The sequence below is a fragment of the Schistocerca nitens genome, chromosome 9, assembly GCF_023898315.1.
Source record: "Schistocerca nitens isolate TAMUIC-IGC-003100 chromosome 9, iqSchNite1.1, whole genome shotgun sequence".
Taxonomy (NCBI): Eukaryota; Metazoa; Arthropoda; class Insecta; order Orthoptera; family Acrididae; genus Schistocerca; species Schistocerca nitens.
The window spans coordinates 291,233,408-291,248,606 of record NC_064622.1 but is presented as its reverse complement, the minus strand read 5'-3'; the positions used below and the strand labels follow the sequence as shown (position 1 = coordinate 291,248,606).

At 40.6% G+C, this 15,199-nt stretch overlaps 2 protein-coding genes across 9 annotated transcripts in view; one reads left to right on the top strand and one right to left on the bottom strand.

Annotated features, from left to right (window-relative positions):
- Positions 1-215: 215 nt before the first annotated feature.
- LOC126203388 (ATP synthase subunit gamma, mitochondrial) lies at positions 216-1,726 on the bottom strand. The gene is made up of 2 exons (XM_049937692.1): positions 1,636-1,726; positions 216-1,526 (listed from the first exon to the last, which is right to left on the bottom strand). The coding sequence occupies exon 2, from the start codon at positions 1,442-1,444 to the stop codon at positions 566-568; it is 879 nt and encodes a 292-aa protein (XP_049793649.1). The 5' UTR covers positions 1,445-1,526; positions 1,636-1,726; the 3' UTR covers positions 216-565.
- A 181-nt stretch (positions 1,727-1,907) lies between these two features.
- LOC126203386 (RILP-like protein homolog) overlaps positions 1,908-15,199 on the top strand; it is a 178,825-nt gene continuing 165,533 nt past the window's right edge. For 7 of the 8 annotated variants that reach the window (XM_049937690.1, XM_049937689.1, XM_049937687.1 and 4 more), the window contains exons 1-2: positions 1,937-2,351; positions 2,572-2,707. In XM_049937690.1, coding sequence (XP_049793647.1) covers positions 2,058-2,351; positions 2,572-2,707 — 430 coding nt within the window. In that variant the 5' untranslated portion in view covers positions 1,937-2,057. Of the gene's footprint in view, positions 2,352-2,571; positions 2,708-15,199 lie in introns of all 8 variants that reach the window. The other variant, XM_049937685.1, reaches the window with a different exon arrangement.

Sequence of the window (15,199 nt, the reverse complement as noted above, 5' to 3'; positions counted from 1 at the left end):
TTTTTAGTCAGCTGGAGAAATGCGCTTTGTTATTTTACCAACCATGTTAATATCCTCTTGCCCATCTCAAGAAACTTCAAGTTTGTGCACTTTGCCTACAATCATCCTGGAAAGTTAAGACCCCCCCCACCAAAAAAAAAAAAAAAAAAAAAAAAAAAAAAAAAAAAAATTTGAAGCACAAAGATGGAAGGGTAACTTTACAGTGAAGCATCTACTTCAAACTTTGCCAAGTTTTATTCTGGATGATACACAAGTGGAAATATCTTTTTACATAACAATGGAACTATAATGACCACTTAACAATCTGAAATTACAATGCACTGCTGGATTCCTTCTGCTACTGTTGAAGTGAACAATATTGGACAAGATACTCTATTACACTACTGCCTCTACTCAAATGCAATAACATAAATAATGTAGTAGAATCGTCTTTCGATTTCAGTTTCGTTTTCTAAACTGCACTTTCACAAACGCACTTCATTTTGAAATCTTGGTAGCAGGTGCAATTCTAATACATTTTCAGCCGTAACACCTCATTAAAAAATGGGCTTCGTTTTCACTCAATCTAGTCAAGAGCAGCCGCTCCTGAAATAATTTCAATCAATTCTCTTGTAATCACGGCTTGTCGAGTGCGGTTAAATGTCAGTGTCAACTTATCAATCATTTCGCCTGCATTTTTGCTTGCATTATCCATTGCAGTCATTCTTGAAGATTGTTCGCTGCAGGCTCCTTCTTTCATAGCATAAAAAATCAGGGAGGCTATGGAGTATTCCAGATAACTCTGCAGAACTTCAGAATCCAATGAATCATACACTGGAAGTTTTGGAGCAGCCTGTATGGCCTCCAAGCTGAAAAGTGGCAAATCTGTGGTAGTATACGAAACTACAGATTTGAACCTATTGTATACAATTCTACCAGCTGTAAACTCGTATCCGCTGTTCAAAATTATATTTGTCAGCTTTGCAGCATCAGTAAAAGTAGGCGGCTTACGCCCAACCTCATTTGCAACACCAATAATATTTTTACCATACAATCGCTGTAGGATGGCTCGTGATTTGTCGCCCACACATATTATCTTGGTGTTTTCGGGGTCTTCTGTCAGTTCCGTGCGTATACTTCTTGAAACTTGCGTGTGTACGGCACCACAAAGTCCTCGGTCTGAAGTCATGGCAATTACAAGTTTCTTGGGGGCTTCTCCCACGGGTGCAACCTCTGCTTTCTCATAAAACTGTTTCGCTCCTTCGCCATACGGTCGGGCTTGCTTCAGTTCCCTTTCAGCTTTAGTATATTTTGCAGCTGACACCATCTTCATACTTTGTGTTATTTTCTGGATATTCTTAACTGACTTTAGTCGAATAGAAATGGCCTTAAGAGTAGCCATACCTCTCGCCTGCTGTTGTTGCTGCCCGCAAAGGGGCACCAGCGTTCCGGCTCTGCCCAACATGTTTTAATCCTTCTTGTAAGTGGATATTAAAAATGGTCTGCTGCGGGCAGGCTCCGGATAAATTTTAGGCCGACCACTTTACCTGCAATGGTTACAATTAACATATTTACTACTAAACAACTACGTCAACTCTGTTCTTTAACATAAACATTTCACTATTTACGTTATAGCAAATACAACTTAGTACAGACCTTCACCACAATCAAATATTACCCGACCTTCCTACCGACCCGAAAGGAAGATTACAAGATACCTCTCTGAATTCAAAGCAAAGACCTTCCTGTCCGAAGACCTTCTTGCAAGGACTATCGAAAGAATTTACTCTAAAAGATAATTTTTTACTAATTTTGGTTTTTCTCAGATATCTGAAGACACATAGAAAGAATAATAGAAAAATTCTGATATTTAGTATCTTGCAACAGAACATTGAAAGAAAATTTTTTTATCTCATTCGCCACGTTCATAATATCAATCGCTGACCAGTGGTGCATTAGTCACTTCACAGACGTCAACTTCTTTAATTTAAAGTGATCGCGAAAATGTCAAGTTGAGTAAGTAATGAGAGCGTGTAGGGAGTTTAGGGGTTGTTCGTTCCCTTGAGTACGTCATCTACATGCCGTTTCAGGTAGAAGGGGATATGGAAGAATACGAACAAGATTTATCCGTAGTTGATGTGTACGATATTGCTTCGGAAATTGGAAAGGAGTTCGAAAAGATAATCGATGCTTACGGAACGCAGGCTGTTACTGGTTTGATGCCCAAAGTAATAAGTGCATTGGAGAATCTTGAAGCACTAGCGACGAAAAATGAAAGGGAAAATACTACCGTTGAAGAGCTACGGGCAAGGATCGCTAAATTAGAAAGTGACAAGCTTGAAAAGGCAGAAGATCGTCAAAGATTTGAAAAGGTTAGACTAGTTTAATAGTGGTTCAGTGTTATTTATGTGTAGTTGTAGAATTAATAACGATACATTCGAAGCCATTTATGAACCTATATAAAAATAAAAAAATGTCTATATCATTTAGAAAGAGACTCCTTTATGGTCAATCATTGTGTGTGCATGACTAGAACCTACGACAAAGCTTTGGCCACAAATGTTATTAATCATCATTTGTGAACCTTTAAAGGAATTGGAACAAATAGAAGAACATTGGCGGGAAGAGTCGCAAGATTTGGTGTCTATGGTAACAAGATTACAAGATGAAAATCACAAACTCTCAGCGTTGTTGGCAGAAAGAGATGACAAACTATGTGGCGATTCAGGTGAGCAAACATTTCACTTTGGAGTCAGTAGTAACTGGAATGAACTCTGTTCTTTCACAGGTACTAATATCATAAACACGCAACTGATGAAGGTAATAACAACCATGTAAACAAGTAGTTCATGTATGTTTTATTTCATTTGATTTCAAACACAGTTGCCCCTTCTCCATTTGTAATGAATTGCATTGTGCTTTTTGTTGTCAAGTTTGGCTTTATTCTTCTTCTTTCCTTCTACACTTAAACAATTACTCATCGGCTTGTCGTGAAACTCATGTTTTCCTTGGTCTTCCCTGACTTCTTCTCCATTGAAGTTTGTATGTCGGGGCCTAATGATTTTTGAAAGGTACTCTCTTGCTACTCATCCTATTAAACTCTTAGTTCCCTTTTATTCTGTTTTCATGTTATTTCAATCCCAGTTCATAAACGTTGAATCCATTCCTTCTCTAAATTTTCTACACTATATTACATCCTCTAACTGCCCTTAGAAATCTTTTTGCTACCTATGTTTTCTACGTATGACTCATGACTCACTTTTATACAGCTGTGCAGGAACATCTGTGGTTCAGTAAAAGTTGTATCTTGTCATTTTTTGTGCTTCGTGTTTGAGGCACGTCTTGTTTCCCATGTTTGTTAATTTTGCTAGCCCCCCCCCCCCCCCCCCCCGCCTCCCGCTCCCCCTTGTCGCATTTATATGTAGGCTACGTCGCATTCTGTGAAGTAAGACTTAATTTCTCTATAAATGTTCATTTAGCAAATGGTTTGGACGTGCACACATGATGGAAATATATTAGATCATTATTATAGTGTACCCCTTATCATTTGTCATAGGTCATATGTGATAAATGAACGTAATGTGCACCAAAATACTTGTCGGTCATGTCCATAATCTAATATAGGTTTTCTGAATTTATCTTGCGGTTGTAGTTTTTATAATGAAAAGTATGTGAAATGATGTGAACATAAAGTTGGGCTACACTAAACATTAATCTGTTCCCACAAGTTATATTTCACATTCGCATTCAAAACTGCCAACTTGCAAGCAAAATGTCACCTTCCAAACTTAGGCCTCAGTCAATACTACAGAGCCTGGTCATCAGAGTAAAGGTTGCAGGGTAAGGTCACCATCACATTCCAGTCATTAGATATTATGGCAACATATAGACCTGAAAGATCTGGGGTTGTCCACATAGAAAGTGGTATCTATGACCATGAAGGGAGTTGTGGCAACAATAGTTACTGAGATACAAAAGGCAGCTAAAATGAATAGCAAGATTTACATATTCAGACAAGGAACTCACAAGCTTAGCTATTGCCAAGGTCATATGAAGGAACTGTAGCTCAAATCATGAAACTGGTTATACTACTACTACTGTATAACAGGCATAAAAATGAAGCATGGGAGTAGATAGAAGTGTTTCGGTGTCAAGAGAGCAATGAGTGAAGCTGTTAATGACTACTGTAGCTGAATCGTACTGGAAGATATTTCAACACCCAAAGAAATTTTGGTCATGTGTAAATGCTGTCAGTGGCACAAAAATTGAAACTTAGTGTAGCAATGTAAAAGCATAAATGCTAAACTCAGTTTTCTTTTTTGAGAAAGGTGCAGAAGTTCTTATCCAGTTTAATTCTCGTACGGCTGCAAATATGAGTGATGCTGATATTAGTATCAATGTCATTAAGAAACAATGCAATTATCAGAAAGTTATAGGCTCAATGGAATCCCTGCTAGATTCCATAAATAATTTGCAACTTATTTAGCTCCCTTTTAAACCGTAAAATACCATAGGCCAACATCCATACAGCAAATGCATCATCCAGTGATTGGTATATCTGAACACTTCTTAAATAAGGAGATAATTCAGAGGCTTCCTTTACCAGGATACAGGTTGGCTGGCAGCTTTTCGAGGAGCTCTTTGCGGTGTGGGGGAGTAGCCATGTATGTGAAAAATGGCATCCCATTTGAGTCAATTGATGTTTCAAAGTACTGCACTGAAAAGGTGTTTGAATGTTGTGCAGGTGTGGTTAAATTTAACGGAGCTAAACTTCTAACTGTTGTTATTTATAGATCCCCAGACTCCGATTTCACAGCATTTTTGTTAAAGCTAGAGGAGGTTCTTGGTTCACTTTATAGGAAATACAAAAAGTTAGTTATATGTGGTGACTTATATATTAATTGTATAAGTGATTGTGCAAGGAAGAGGATGCTGGTAGACCTCCTTAATTCATATAATCTTACGCAAACCGTATTCTTTCCAACGAGATTGCAAGGGAACAGTAGAACAACCATAGACAACATTTTTGTTCATTCCTCATTACTAGAAGGGCATTCTGTTAGCAAAAAGGTGAATGGCCTTTCAGATCATGATGCACAAATTTTAACTTTAAAAGATTTTTGTGCTGCAACACGTGTTAAATATAGTCATCAGCTGTTTAGGAAAGCTGATCCAGTTGCTGTAGAGACCTTTGTAAACCTTATCAAGGAACAAGAGTGGCAAGATGTTTATAGCGCTGATACAGTAGACGATAAATACAATGCTTTTCTCAAGACTTTTCTCATGCTCTTTGAAAGTTGCTTTCCGTTAGAACGTTTAAAACACGGTACTAGCACAAACAGGCAGCCTGGGTGGCTGACTAGAGGGATAAGAATATCTTGTAGAACAAAGTGGCAATTATATCAAAACGTTAGAAACAGTCAAAATCTAAATGCAGCAGCGCATTACAAACAGTATTGTAAGGTGCTTCAAAATGTTATTAGGAAGGCAAAAAGTATGTGGTATGCAGATAGAATAGCTAAGTCTCAGGATAAAATTAAAACCATATGGTCAGTCATAAAGGAAGTTGCTGGTCTGCAGAGACAGGTCGAGGATATAGAATCAGTGCATACTGGGAATGTCCGTGTTACTGATAAGTCGCATATATGTACAGTATTTAATAATCACTTTCTGAATATAGCAGGTGAACTAAATAGAAACCTAGTCCCAACAGGGAATCATATAGCGCTCTTAGAAAAAAGTGTTCAGAGACTGTTACCTGAAATGCTCCTCCATGATACTGACAAGAGGGAGATTGATTTAATAATTAATTCACTAAAGACCAAGAACTCTCATGGATATGACGGGGTATCTAGCAGAATACTGAAGTATTGTTCTATGTATGTTAGCCCAGTTCTCAGCCATATCTGTAACTTTTCCTTTAGGAGTGGTCTGTTTCCTGGCCGATTAAAGTACTCTGTAGTGAAGCCACTTCATAAAAAGGGAGACATTGATAATGTTGACAATTTTAGACCTATTTCTATGCCATCGGTGTATGCTAAAGTTATCGAGAAGCTTGTATATACAAGGTTACTGGAGCATTTAAATTTGCATAATTTGCTGTCAAATGTTCAGTTTGGTTTTAGAAATGGTTTAACAACTGAAAATGCTATATTCTCTTTTCTCTGTGAGGTTTTGGACAGATTAAATAAAAGGTTGCGAACGCTAGGTGTTTTCTTTGATTTAACGAAGGCTTTTGACACTGTTGACCACAAAATATTACTGCAGAAGTTGGACCATTATGGAGTAAGGGGAGTACCTTACAATTGGTTCGCCTCTTACTTTAAGAACAGAAAGCAGAGGGTAATTCTCCGCAATATTGAGAGTGGTAGTTCAGTCCCATTGGGGCACTGTTAAGTGGGGCGTTCCCCAAGGGTCGGTGCTGGGGCCACTGCTGTTTCTTATTTATATAAATGATATGCCTTCTAGTATTACAGGTGATTCAAAAATATTTCTGTTTGCTGATGACACCAGCTTGATAGTGAAGGATCTTGTGTGTAATATTGAAACAGTAACAAATAATGTAGTTCATGAAATAAGTTCGTGGCTTGTGGAAAATAATTTGGTGCTAAATCACAGTAAGACTCAGTTTTTACAGTTTCTAACTCACAATTCAACAAGAACCGATATTTTGATCAGACAGAATAGGCATATTATAAGCGAGACGCAGCAGTTCAAGTTCCTAGGCGTTCGGATACATAGTAAGCTGTTGTGGAAAGCCCATGTCCAGGATCTTGTTCAGAAGCTAAATGCTGCTTTATTTACCATTAGAACAGTATCTGAAATGAGTGACACTTCAACACGAAAAGTAGTCTACTTCGCATATTTTCATACGCTTATGTCGTATGGTATTATTTTTTGGGGTAATTCTTCTGATTCAAAAAGGGTATTTTTGGCTCAAAAACGGGCTGTTCGAGCTATATGTGGTGTAAGTTCGAGAACGTCTTGTCGACCCCTATTCAAAAATCTGGGAATTCTGACATTGCCCTCACAGTATATATTTTCTTTAATGTCGTTTGTTGTTAGCAATATTAGCCTATTCTCACGAGTTAGCAGCTTTCACTCAGTTAATACTAGGCAGAAATCAAATCTGCATGTGGAATGCACTTCCTTGACTCTTGTGCAGAAAGGAGTGCAGTATTTTGCTGCATCCATTTTCAATAAGCTACCACAAGAACTGAAAAATCTTAGCAGTAGCCCAAACACTTTTAAGTCTAAACTGAAGAGTTTCCTCATGGCTCACTCCTTCTATTCTGTCGAGGAGCTCCTGGAAGAGCTAAAAAATGAAGCAAATTCCAGTGTTACATTGTTGATTTTCTTCATTTAAACTTACGACTTGTCACTTGAATATGTTTTTTTTTTTAATTTTTTTTTTATTTCATTTTGTCTGTTTCTAATATCGTGTTATAATTTCATGTGTTGACTCGTTCCATTACCATGGAGACTTCTCCTTAATTTGGTCCCATGGAACAATAAAAAAATAATACAGATATTGGCTATCCACAAGGTGGATATTAGAAGTGGACATAAAATTTCTCTTCAACTTCATTGACAGGATACAAGATGCAAGATACCAACAGTCTTGACCAGTGACGTCATGCCAAGTGCTAAGATGCAACCTAAACATGATATCAAGATGACAGACAATAACCTTAAACATTTCCATGTTGTAAAAGTATAAACAAGTACAGAATTTTACAAATCCCTAATAACAAATATTGAAGCTAATGGAACCACCCTGAGAAAGTGGGGTTTTATTTAGGAACAAACTGAAATCTAACAAAACTGCAAAATCACATTAATAGTAAAATATGCAAAATGCAAAAGTCACACAAACAAACAAAATGGTTAAAGGGAAAAACTACACAATAAGAGCAAAAGAGCTGTAACTGGTACTGAAAAATCTATTTCCCTATATAGCTCAGACTTAAAAGTCTGATACATAAATCTCAAAATGGATAGCACACAAGAAACCAAAAAGGTATACTAATATACATAGCAAAAATTGCAAAAACTAACGAAAAGTGGTATCAACATATCTATAGACATACTCCACAAGCCACCATATTGTACATGGCTGAGGATACTTGTGTTTTTACTAGTCATTTCCTTTCCTGTTCCTCTCAAAAATAAAGGGAGGGAAAAATGAATGTCTTTATGCCTCCATAAAAGCTCAGATTTCTCTTAGCTTATGTGAAATGTAGGTTATTAGCAGTAGAAACATTCTGGATTCAGCTTCAAATGCTAGATCTCTTAAATTTTCTCAGTAGCGATCCTTGAAAAGAATGTTGCCTTTCCTCCAGCGATTCCCATTGGTGTTCCCAAAGCATATCTATAATAGGCCTACTTGCATGTTGATCGAACCTGTCTGTACAAATCTAGCAGCGAACCTCTGAATTTGCTTAAACGTCTTGCTATAATCTGCCCTAGTGGGAATACCGAACATTTGAGCAGTACCCAAGAATGGATTGCAGTAGTGTGCCTTTGTTTATAGTAGAGCCACACTTGCCTAAAAATCTCTCAATAAACTAAAGTCGCCCATTGAGCTTCCACCTCATTCCATTTTGTATGGTTTGCAACATCACACATAGGTATTTGACATGACTCTGTCAAGCAGTGCGCCACTAATGCTGTGTTCAAACATTAAGGGACTGTTCTTCCTACTCATCTGCATTAACTTATGTTATTTCTGCATTTTGAATTAGATGCCTTTCATTGCATCAACTAGAAACTAGGGATAAGTATTCCACCTGGTGTGCTAGATATATTAGCCAAGTGATTCCCTCAGGGTTTTGGAAGAATGTAATAATTTCATTTACGAAGAAGGCATGTGCTTACAGACGTGAATGGTATCAACCCAGAAGTTTGACAAGTCATTGTCTTAAAAATTCTGGCATATGAATAATTTACAGAAGAATGTAAAAACAGGGGAAAATCAGTTAATTGTAGAGAAATCTAGGTACACGAGAGACACTTCTGATCCTAAGATGTTCTTTACATTCATTTATTGAAAGGTTTATAAAATGTTGAATGGACTATACTCTGAAATTTGTGAGGCATCAGGGATAAAAATATGGGGAACAAAAAGTTATTCAGTCCCTACAGAAGCCAGACTGCTGTTATAAATCTGTCAAAGGGATTTAAATGGGAGCAGTTGTTGAGAAGGGAGTGAGAGAGGGTTGTAACATATCCCCAGTGTTATTCAGTGAAATTGAAAAGTGAATTAAAGGAGAAAAATTGAAAACTTTTTTTTCTGACAGCATTCTAACTCCAACAGACAAGGCAAACAACTTGGAATTGCAGCTGACTAGAATGGATAGCATCTTGAAAAGAGATCATAAGATGAACACCTCAAAAGTAAAACAAGGGCAACTGAATGTAGTTGAATGAAACCAGATGATGGTGAGGACTTACATTAGGAAATGAGATGATAAAAAAAGTGTGAATTTTGCTATTTGGACAGCAAAATGACTGATGATGGATGAAGTGAAGAAGAGATCAAAAATGCCAACTGACTTTTTGCAAGAAAAGAGTTTCTGAAGAAGGGAGATTCTTTGATGTCTGGCACAAATTCAAATGTTAACCAATGAAAACTTCAGGTTGGAAAATCAACAGTATTAAGAAAAGGATGGATTACTACACACCGTAAAGATGACATGTTGGGTTGCAGACAGGCACGATGAAACAATTCCCCAAGTGGGCTCACTGCTGTTTGGCAGGTTCAAGCTTGACTACCACGAGGCTCCAGCCTTCGCAGCATCTTTTCCCTTCTGTGGTGCATGTCTATCCTCTTGTTGTTCTTTTTCCCCTCTCTTGGAACATGTCTGGGATGTTGTTGAAAATGTGTTTTGCATATTCAGTCACTGATTTGGAACAGTCTCTCCACTGTCTTTCATTGCTTCTTTCTTTTTTCGTTCCACTTCACCTGTTCTTCCTTTGCTTTGGTGTTTGTGGTTCCTCTTTCTTCTTACTCCCTGTGTGTTCCTGAAGGCCAGCTGATGCACCTACATGTAACACATGACTGGATAAAGTGTAATTCACGGCCCTGGGTTGACAGTTAGGGTTCACACCTACCCACTGGTAAAGGCCAGGCCCAGGGATAGAAGATTGCCTGAGCTGCTACCTCCCTAAATTGCCAATTGGTCCCTCTGTCAAGTGTGAGGGAGGTGTGAGCTGTCATCTAAGGTGGGTGTGTCCTCTTACGGGGAAGCTCGCCGTTGGAAGGAGCACACCATTGGAGAGGCTAGGAATCGTAAGCATTTCCTCGCAATGTGCCAATCTTAGTGAAGATGGCCAGTCCTTTGCTATAGTAAATCAGTTTCAAAATTCAAAAAGGTATCTATGCAATTGCCAGCCCTGTGAAATCCTCTCATTCATGCAATGGCATTTCACTCTTGGGGACGATTTCTGATTCTCAAGCACAACTACTGCTTGCTGCTTTGCTGTCCTGTTCGTGTCCAGATCCATAGAACTCTGAATCCTTCCTGTGGTGTTATTTACATTAGGCTGCTCAATAGTCTGACTGAGGCAAAAATCCAAATGTACCTCTCTGATCAGTATATCATTGCCATCCATTGGGTGATGAAAAAGATAGATGCATCCTCAGTGCACAGACACTCTTTTTCTTGCCTTTGATAGAGTGGTGCTTCTGTCCAAGATCAAAGCACTCCGTGAAGTTTTCACAGTCCAGCCATACATTCCAAAAACAATGTGCTGCTATCAGTGTCATCATTTCAACCACACTCGAATGTCTTGACAACACCCGGCCAAATGTGTAACCTGTGGTAGGGATGTGCACGAGGGCGATCGTCCGCCTCCTGCTTCCTGCTGTATCAACTGCAATGGTGACCATGCCGCCCCCTCTCAAGATTGGCCTGTGTATTTTGATGAGTGGGCTGTCCAGGAGATCCAGGTAAAGGAAAAAATGCCTTATGTGGTCGCTCACAAGTTACTGGCTAGTCTCAAACCCTGCGTTCTACCTTCTGGCGCTTACAGTACTGTTCTGGCTACATCTCGCTCCATGAAGAATGTGGCCATGCAGACACGTCACCTCAAATTTAGCACAATGTTTGTGAAATTGCCCAGCTTCATGGCAGCATCCCCATCTCCTTATTCAGCTGTGTAATAAGCCACTAAACTTCCACCTCACAGGGTGAAGTCACCTGTCCTACTGATTGGAAAAGGACAGAAGGAATATTCCTGCAAAGACTTTCTACATCCCTCCAGCCAACAAATGTCTGAATGTTCCTCTGCCAACAAGAAAGGCTCAAAGAAGCTAAGCATATGGAAGCGGTCTTCCCTTAAGGTGACTAAGAGACCCTCTTAGACGGTGTTGCCATGTGATACCCTCACCCGACTAACCACCGTGTTGCTGGTGTACACCACCAACTCTTTTTCTGCAGAGCAACAGAAAGTGAATGCTGATGCCTCTGTCAACCTCATGGAGCAGGATCCTCCTGCCTCTGTGCCCTGTAGCAGCGAGTCTTCGAAGGTTGGCACTAGACATCTGCCGATGTGACACACCTTTATTTTTTTCCTCTTCATGACTCTCCTCCAATGGAACATTCATGGCCTTCGATCCAACAAAGAGGACCTGCTGCTGCTCTTATAATTGCAGTGTCCACTTTACTCTGTCTCCAGGAAACAAAATTGCATCCTCACGACCATTTTGAGATCTCTCATTTCTTCCCAGTGTGCTTTGACCTTCTCCCTGAGGATGGCACTCCATTTCATGGGGAATCATGCTGCTCATCCGGATTGCTGGTCATAGTCAGTGCATCTGCTGGACTACCAGCTCCAAGCTGTTGCAGTCCACATTTTTCTTCCTCACTTGACAATTTTCCTTTTGTACTGTTTAGATGCCTGCATCATTCGGTGTCACCAGGGCAGACTTCCTCCAGCTTGTTGGGCAACTCCCTCACTCCTTTCTGTTGCTTGGTGCCTTAATGCACACCATCCCCTTTGGGGTTTGCTCAGAACATGTCAGAGAGGTACCTTCTTGGTTGACCTTCCAATCCCCTTAACCTCATCCACCTTAATGCGGGAGCATCCATGTTCCTTTCAGACTCCACTCAGACCTATCCTTCTGCACTGCCCAGCTGGCCCATCATCTCGAGTGGTCCATTCTCTCTCACACACACTTAAGCGACCCCTTCCCGTGTGCCATCCGATTGCTGACTCCTACCCCATCTATGTGTACACCCAAATGACAGCTTTCTAAGGGCGACTGGAGACTTTACTCCTCCCTGGCGATCTTTGAGGAACATAATTTCCCCCATTAGGATGACCAGGTTTAATATCTTACAAACATTATCCCTACTGCTGCAGAACGTTCCATTCCTTGCACTGCTTCTTTAGCACGTTGTGTCCCGGTCTCTTGGTGGACTGAGGCCAGCTGTGACGCCTTTCGTGCACGGAGACATTCTCTCTGTGTTTTTAACAGTCATCTTACAAAGTAAACTGCATTCATTATAAACAGTTGTGTGCACAGGGTCCTCACAAGCTTTGGGATGACAAAAAAGTTAGCTGGATTTCATTAATTAGTTCTTTTAACAGTTCTGCTCCCTTTTCCAGCCTTACAGTAGCAAATGTCATAGTGGACCCTATTGCTATCTGCAACCCCCTGGACCACCATTTTGCAGAGATTTGGAGCTCCTCTCACTATCACCCTACTTTTCTCCATCGGAAACAAGTGGAGGAAGCTCGGACGATACCCTTCTCTTACCAGAATAGTGAATGCTACAATGCAGCCGTTACTATGAGGGAGATACATCATGAACTCACTTCATCCTGATTCTCCAGCCCAGGGCCAGACGATGTTAACATTCAGATGTTGGAGTGCCTTTCTCTTGTGTGCAAGCACTTTGTGCTTCATATGTACAACTGCATCCAGACCGAGGGCATGTTTACCAGATGTTGTCATGAAGCTGCTGTCTTTGCAAGGTGGTGGAACATATCATTCTTGTCCGGCTGATATGGTGGCTCGAGTCTTGCAGTTTCCTAACTACTGCATGATGTGGATTTAAAGCATGCCATTCTGCAGTTGACCTTCTCATCGTTTTGTCCACTGACATAATGAAAGGTTTCCTGCAGAAATCTCTGACTGTGGCCCTGTTTCTCAATTTGAAGAAAGCCTACGATGCATATCCTTGACCCTCCCTCGTAAGCCTTCTCAATACTATCCACCACCGAGGCATCTGTTTGGCCTCTGTTGTCTTTTACACAGCCCCACTTGAGACAGTATGCAGAAGCTTCCGAACTACTGCTGTCCTACCACAGTGACTTTCTCCTCAGCAGGTATGCATGCCGTTTGTCTGCCATGTGTGGCCACCAATTCTATGCCTCCTCCTTCGAGGACTCCTTTGATTGCCAGTGTGGGGCACGTCCCTCTTCTGTTACCTCCTGGAGTTTGCTTTCGGCTCTTGCTCGGGCAGCTTAACTTCACTCTACCTGCAACTTTCCCAATGGGTGTGAGCCCTTCACCACCTTGGCTTCGTGTGGCGACCAGTGTTCAACTTGGCCTTCATTCACTTCCTAAGGACACTACTCCAGCTTTGCTCAATTGCCTTCCGTTTCACTATAGTACCTTTTGTGTACACTAATGGTTCTCGGACTGACCGTGGTGCCAGGTGTGTTTTCATCATTGTTATCAATGTTTTTTCGATATCAGCTTCTGGAACACTGCTCAGTATTTAAGACATATCTCTTCACCCTGTATCAGACCACACAGTACATACGGCGACTCCGGCTTTTCAATTGTGTCATCTGCTCTTGACTCTGTGCCCTTCATAGGCTGTGTGTGCTGTACACTGTCAATCATGTAGTGCAACGGGTCCAGAAAAACTGTCACTTGCTAACTCTTGATGGTGTCATTGTGTTGTTTATGAGGGTTCCTGATCACATTGGTCTGACAATTAACAAGACCACCAACGCTGCTGCCAAGGCTGCCGCAATCCTTGTACCTCAGCCCACTAGTTCCTACATTCCTTCATATAATCTCAGAGTTGCTGTCTGTCAGTAGGTGGTGTCCCTTTGACATCACCACTGGCCCACCCTTCACGGGAACAAGATCTGGGTTATTAAGCCTCTCTCAGAGGTTTGGACGACGCCCTATCGGTCCTTTTGTCATGAGGAGATAATTTTAGCTAGGTTGTGTATTGAGCACTGTCTTTTTAGCCATCATCATTTGTTTTTATTGGTGTTCCCCCTCCATTTTATGCTCATTGCCCTCAACCTTTCACAGTCCGCCATTTCCTGGTGGAATGCCCCCCCACCCCCTCTTTTTTTTTTTTTTAAAAAAAAAAATACGTACATTCTCATTTGTGTTTGCCGTCAGTTATCAGCCCTTTTAGCAGACAACGTGCAGGCTGTCTACCGCGTTTTACTTTTTATCCATTGTAGCAATATTGGGAAGGACATTTAATTATTAGTTCGGGACCTCTGTTTCTCTATGGCTATTTTATAAACCTTTCCCCAAATCCCTGTTGTTAACTACCTTCTGTTCCGTAGATTTGGATTAACATGTAGTCATTTTTAACTCCTCTCTTTGTCTTCGTGGGCTACAGTTCTGACATGGGCGTATATGACCGTATTTGTGTTTGTGCCCTAACACAAAATAAACAAGCAAACAATGAAAAGACTGTCACACATTTAGCCTTCTTCAGAAAAGTGAAAAAACAAGCGCGCGAAAAAACAAGCGGGTGCGCGCGCGCGCGCGCGCACACACACACACACACACACACACACACACACACACACACGGCTGCTCACAAGGGAACCTCCCCATCGCACCCCCCTCAGATTTAGTTATAAGTTGGCACAGTGGATAAGCCTTGAAAAACTGAACACAGATCAATCGAGAAAACAGAAGTTGTGTGAAACTATGAAAAAAAAGCAAAATATACAAACTGAGTAGTCCATGTGTAAGATAAGCATCATATAGGATACAGTGAGCAAAGGAGCGCCGTGGTCCCGTGGTTAGCGTGAGTAGCTGCGGATCGAGGGGTCCTTGGTTCAAGTCTTCCCTCGAGTGAAAATTTTACTTTCTTTATTTTCGCAAAGTTATGATCTGTCCGTTCGTTCATTGACATCTCTGTTCACTGTAATAAGTTTAGTGTCTGTGTTTTGCGACTGCACCGCAAAACCGTGCGATTAGTAGACGAAAGGACATGCCTCTCCAATG

Bases quoted from the DNA above. Each gene is read 5' to 3' on its own strand.
- LOC126203388 (XM_049937692.1), bottom strand. From the start codon at position 1,444: ATGTTGGGCAGAGCCGGAACGCTGGTGCCCCTTTGCGGGCAGCAACAA.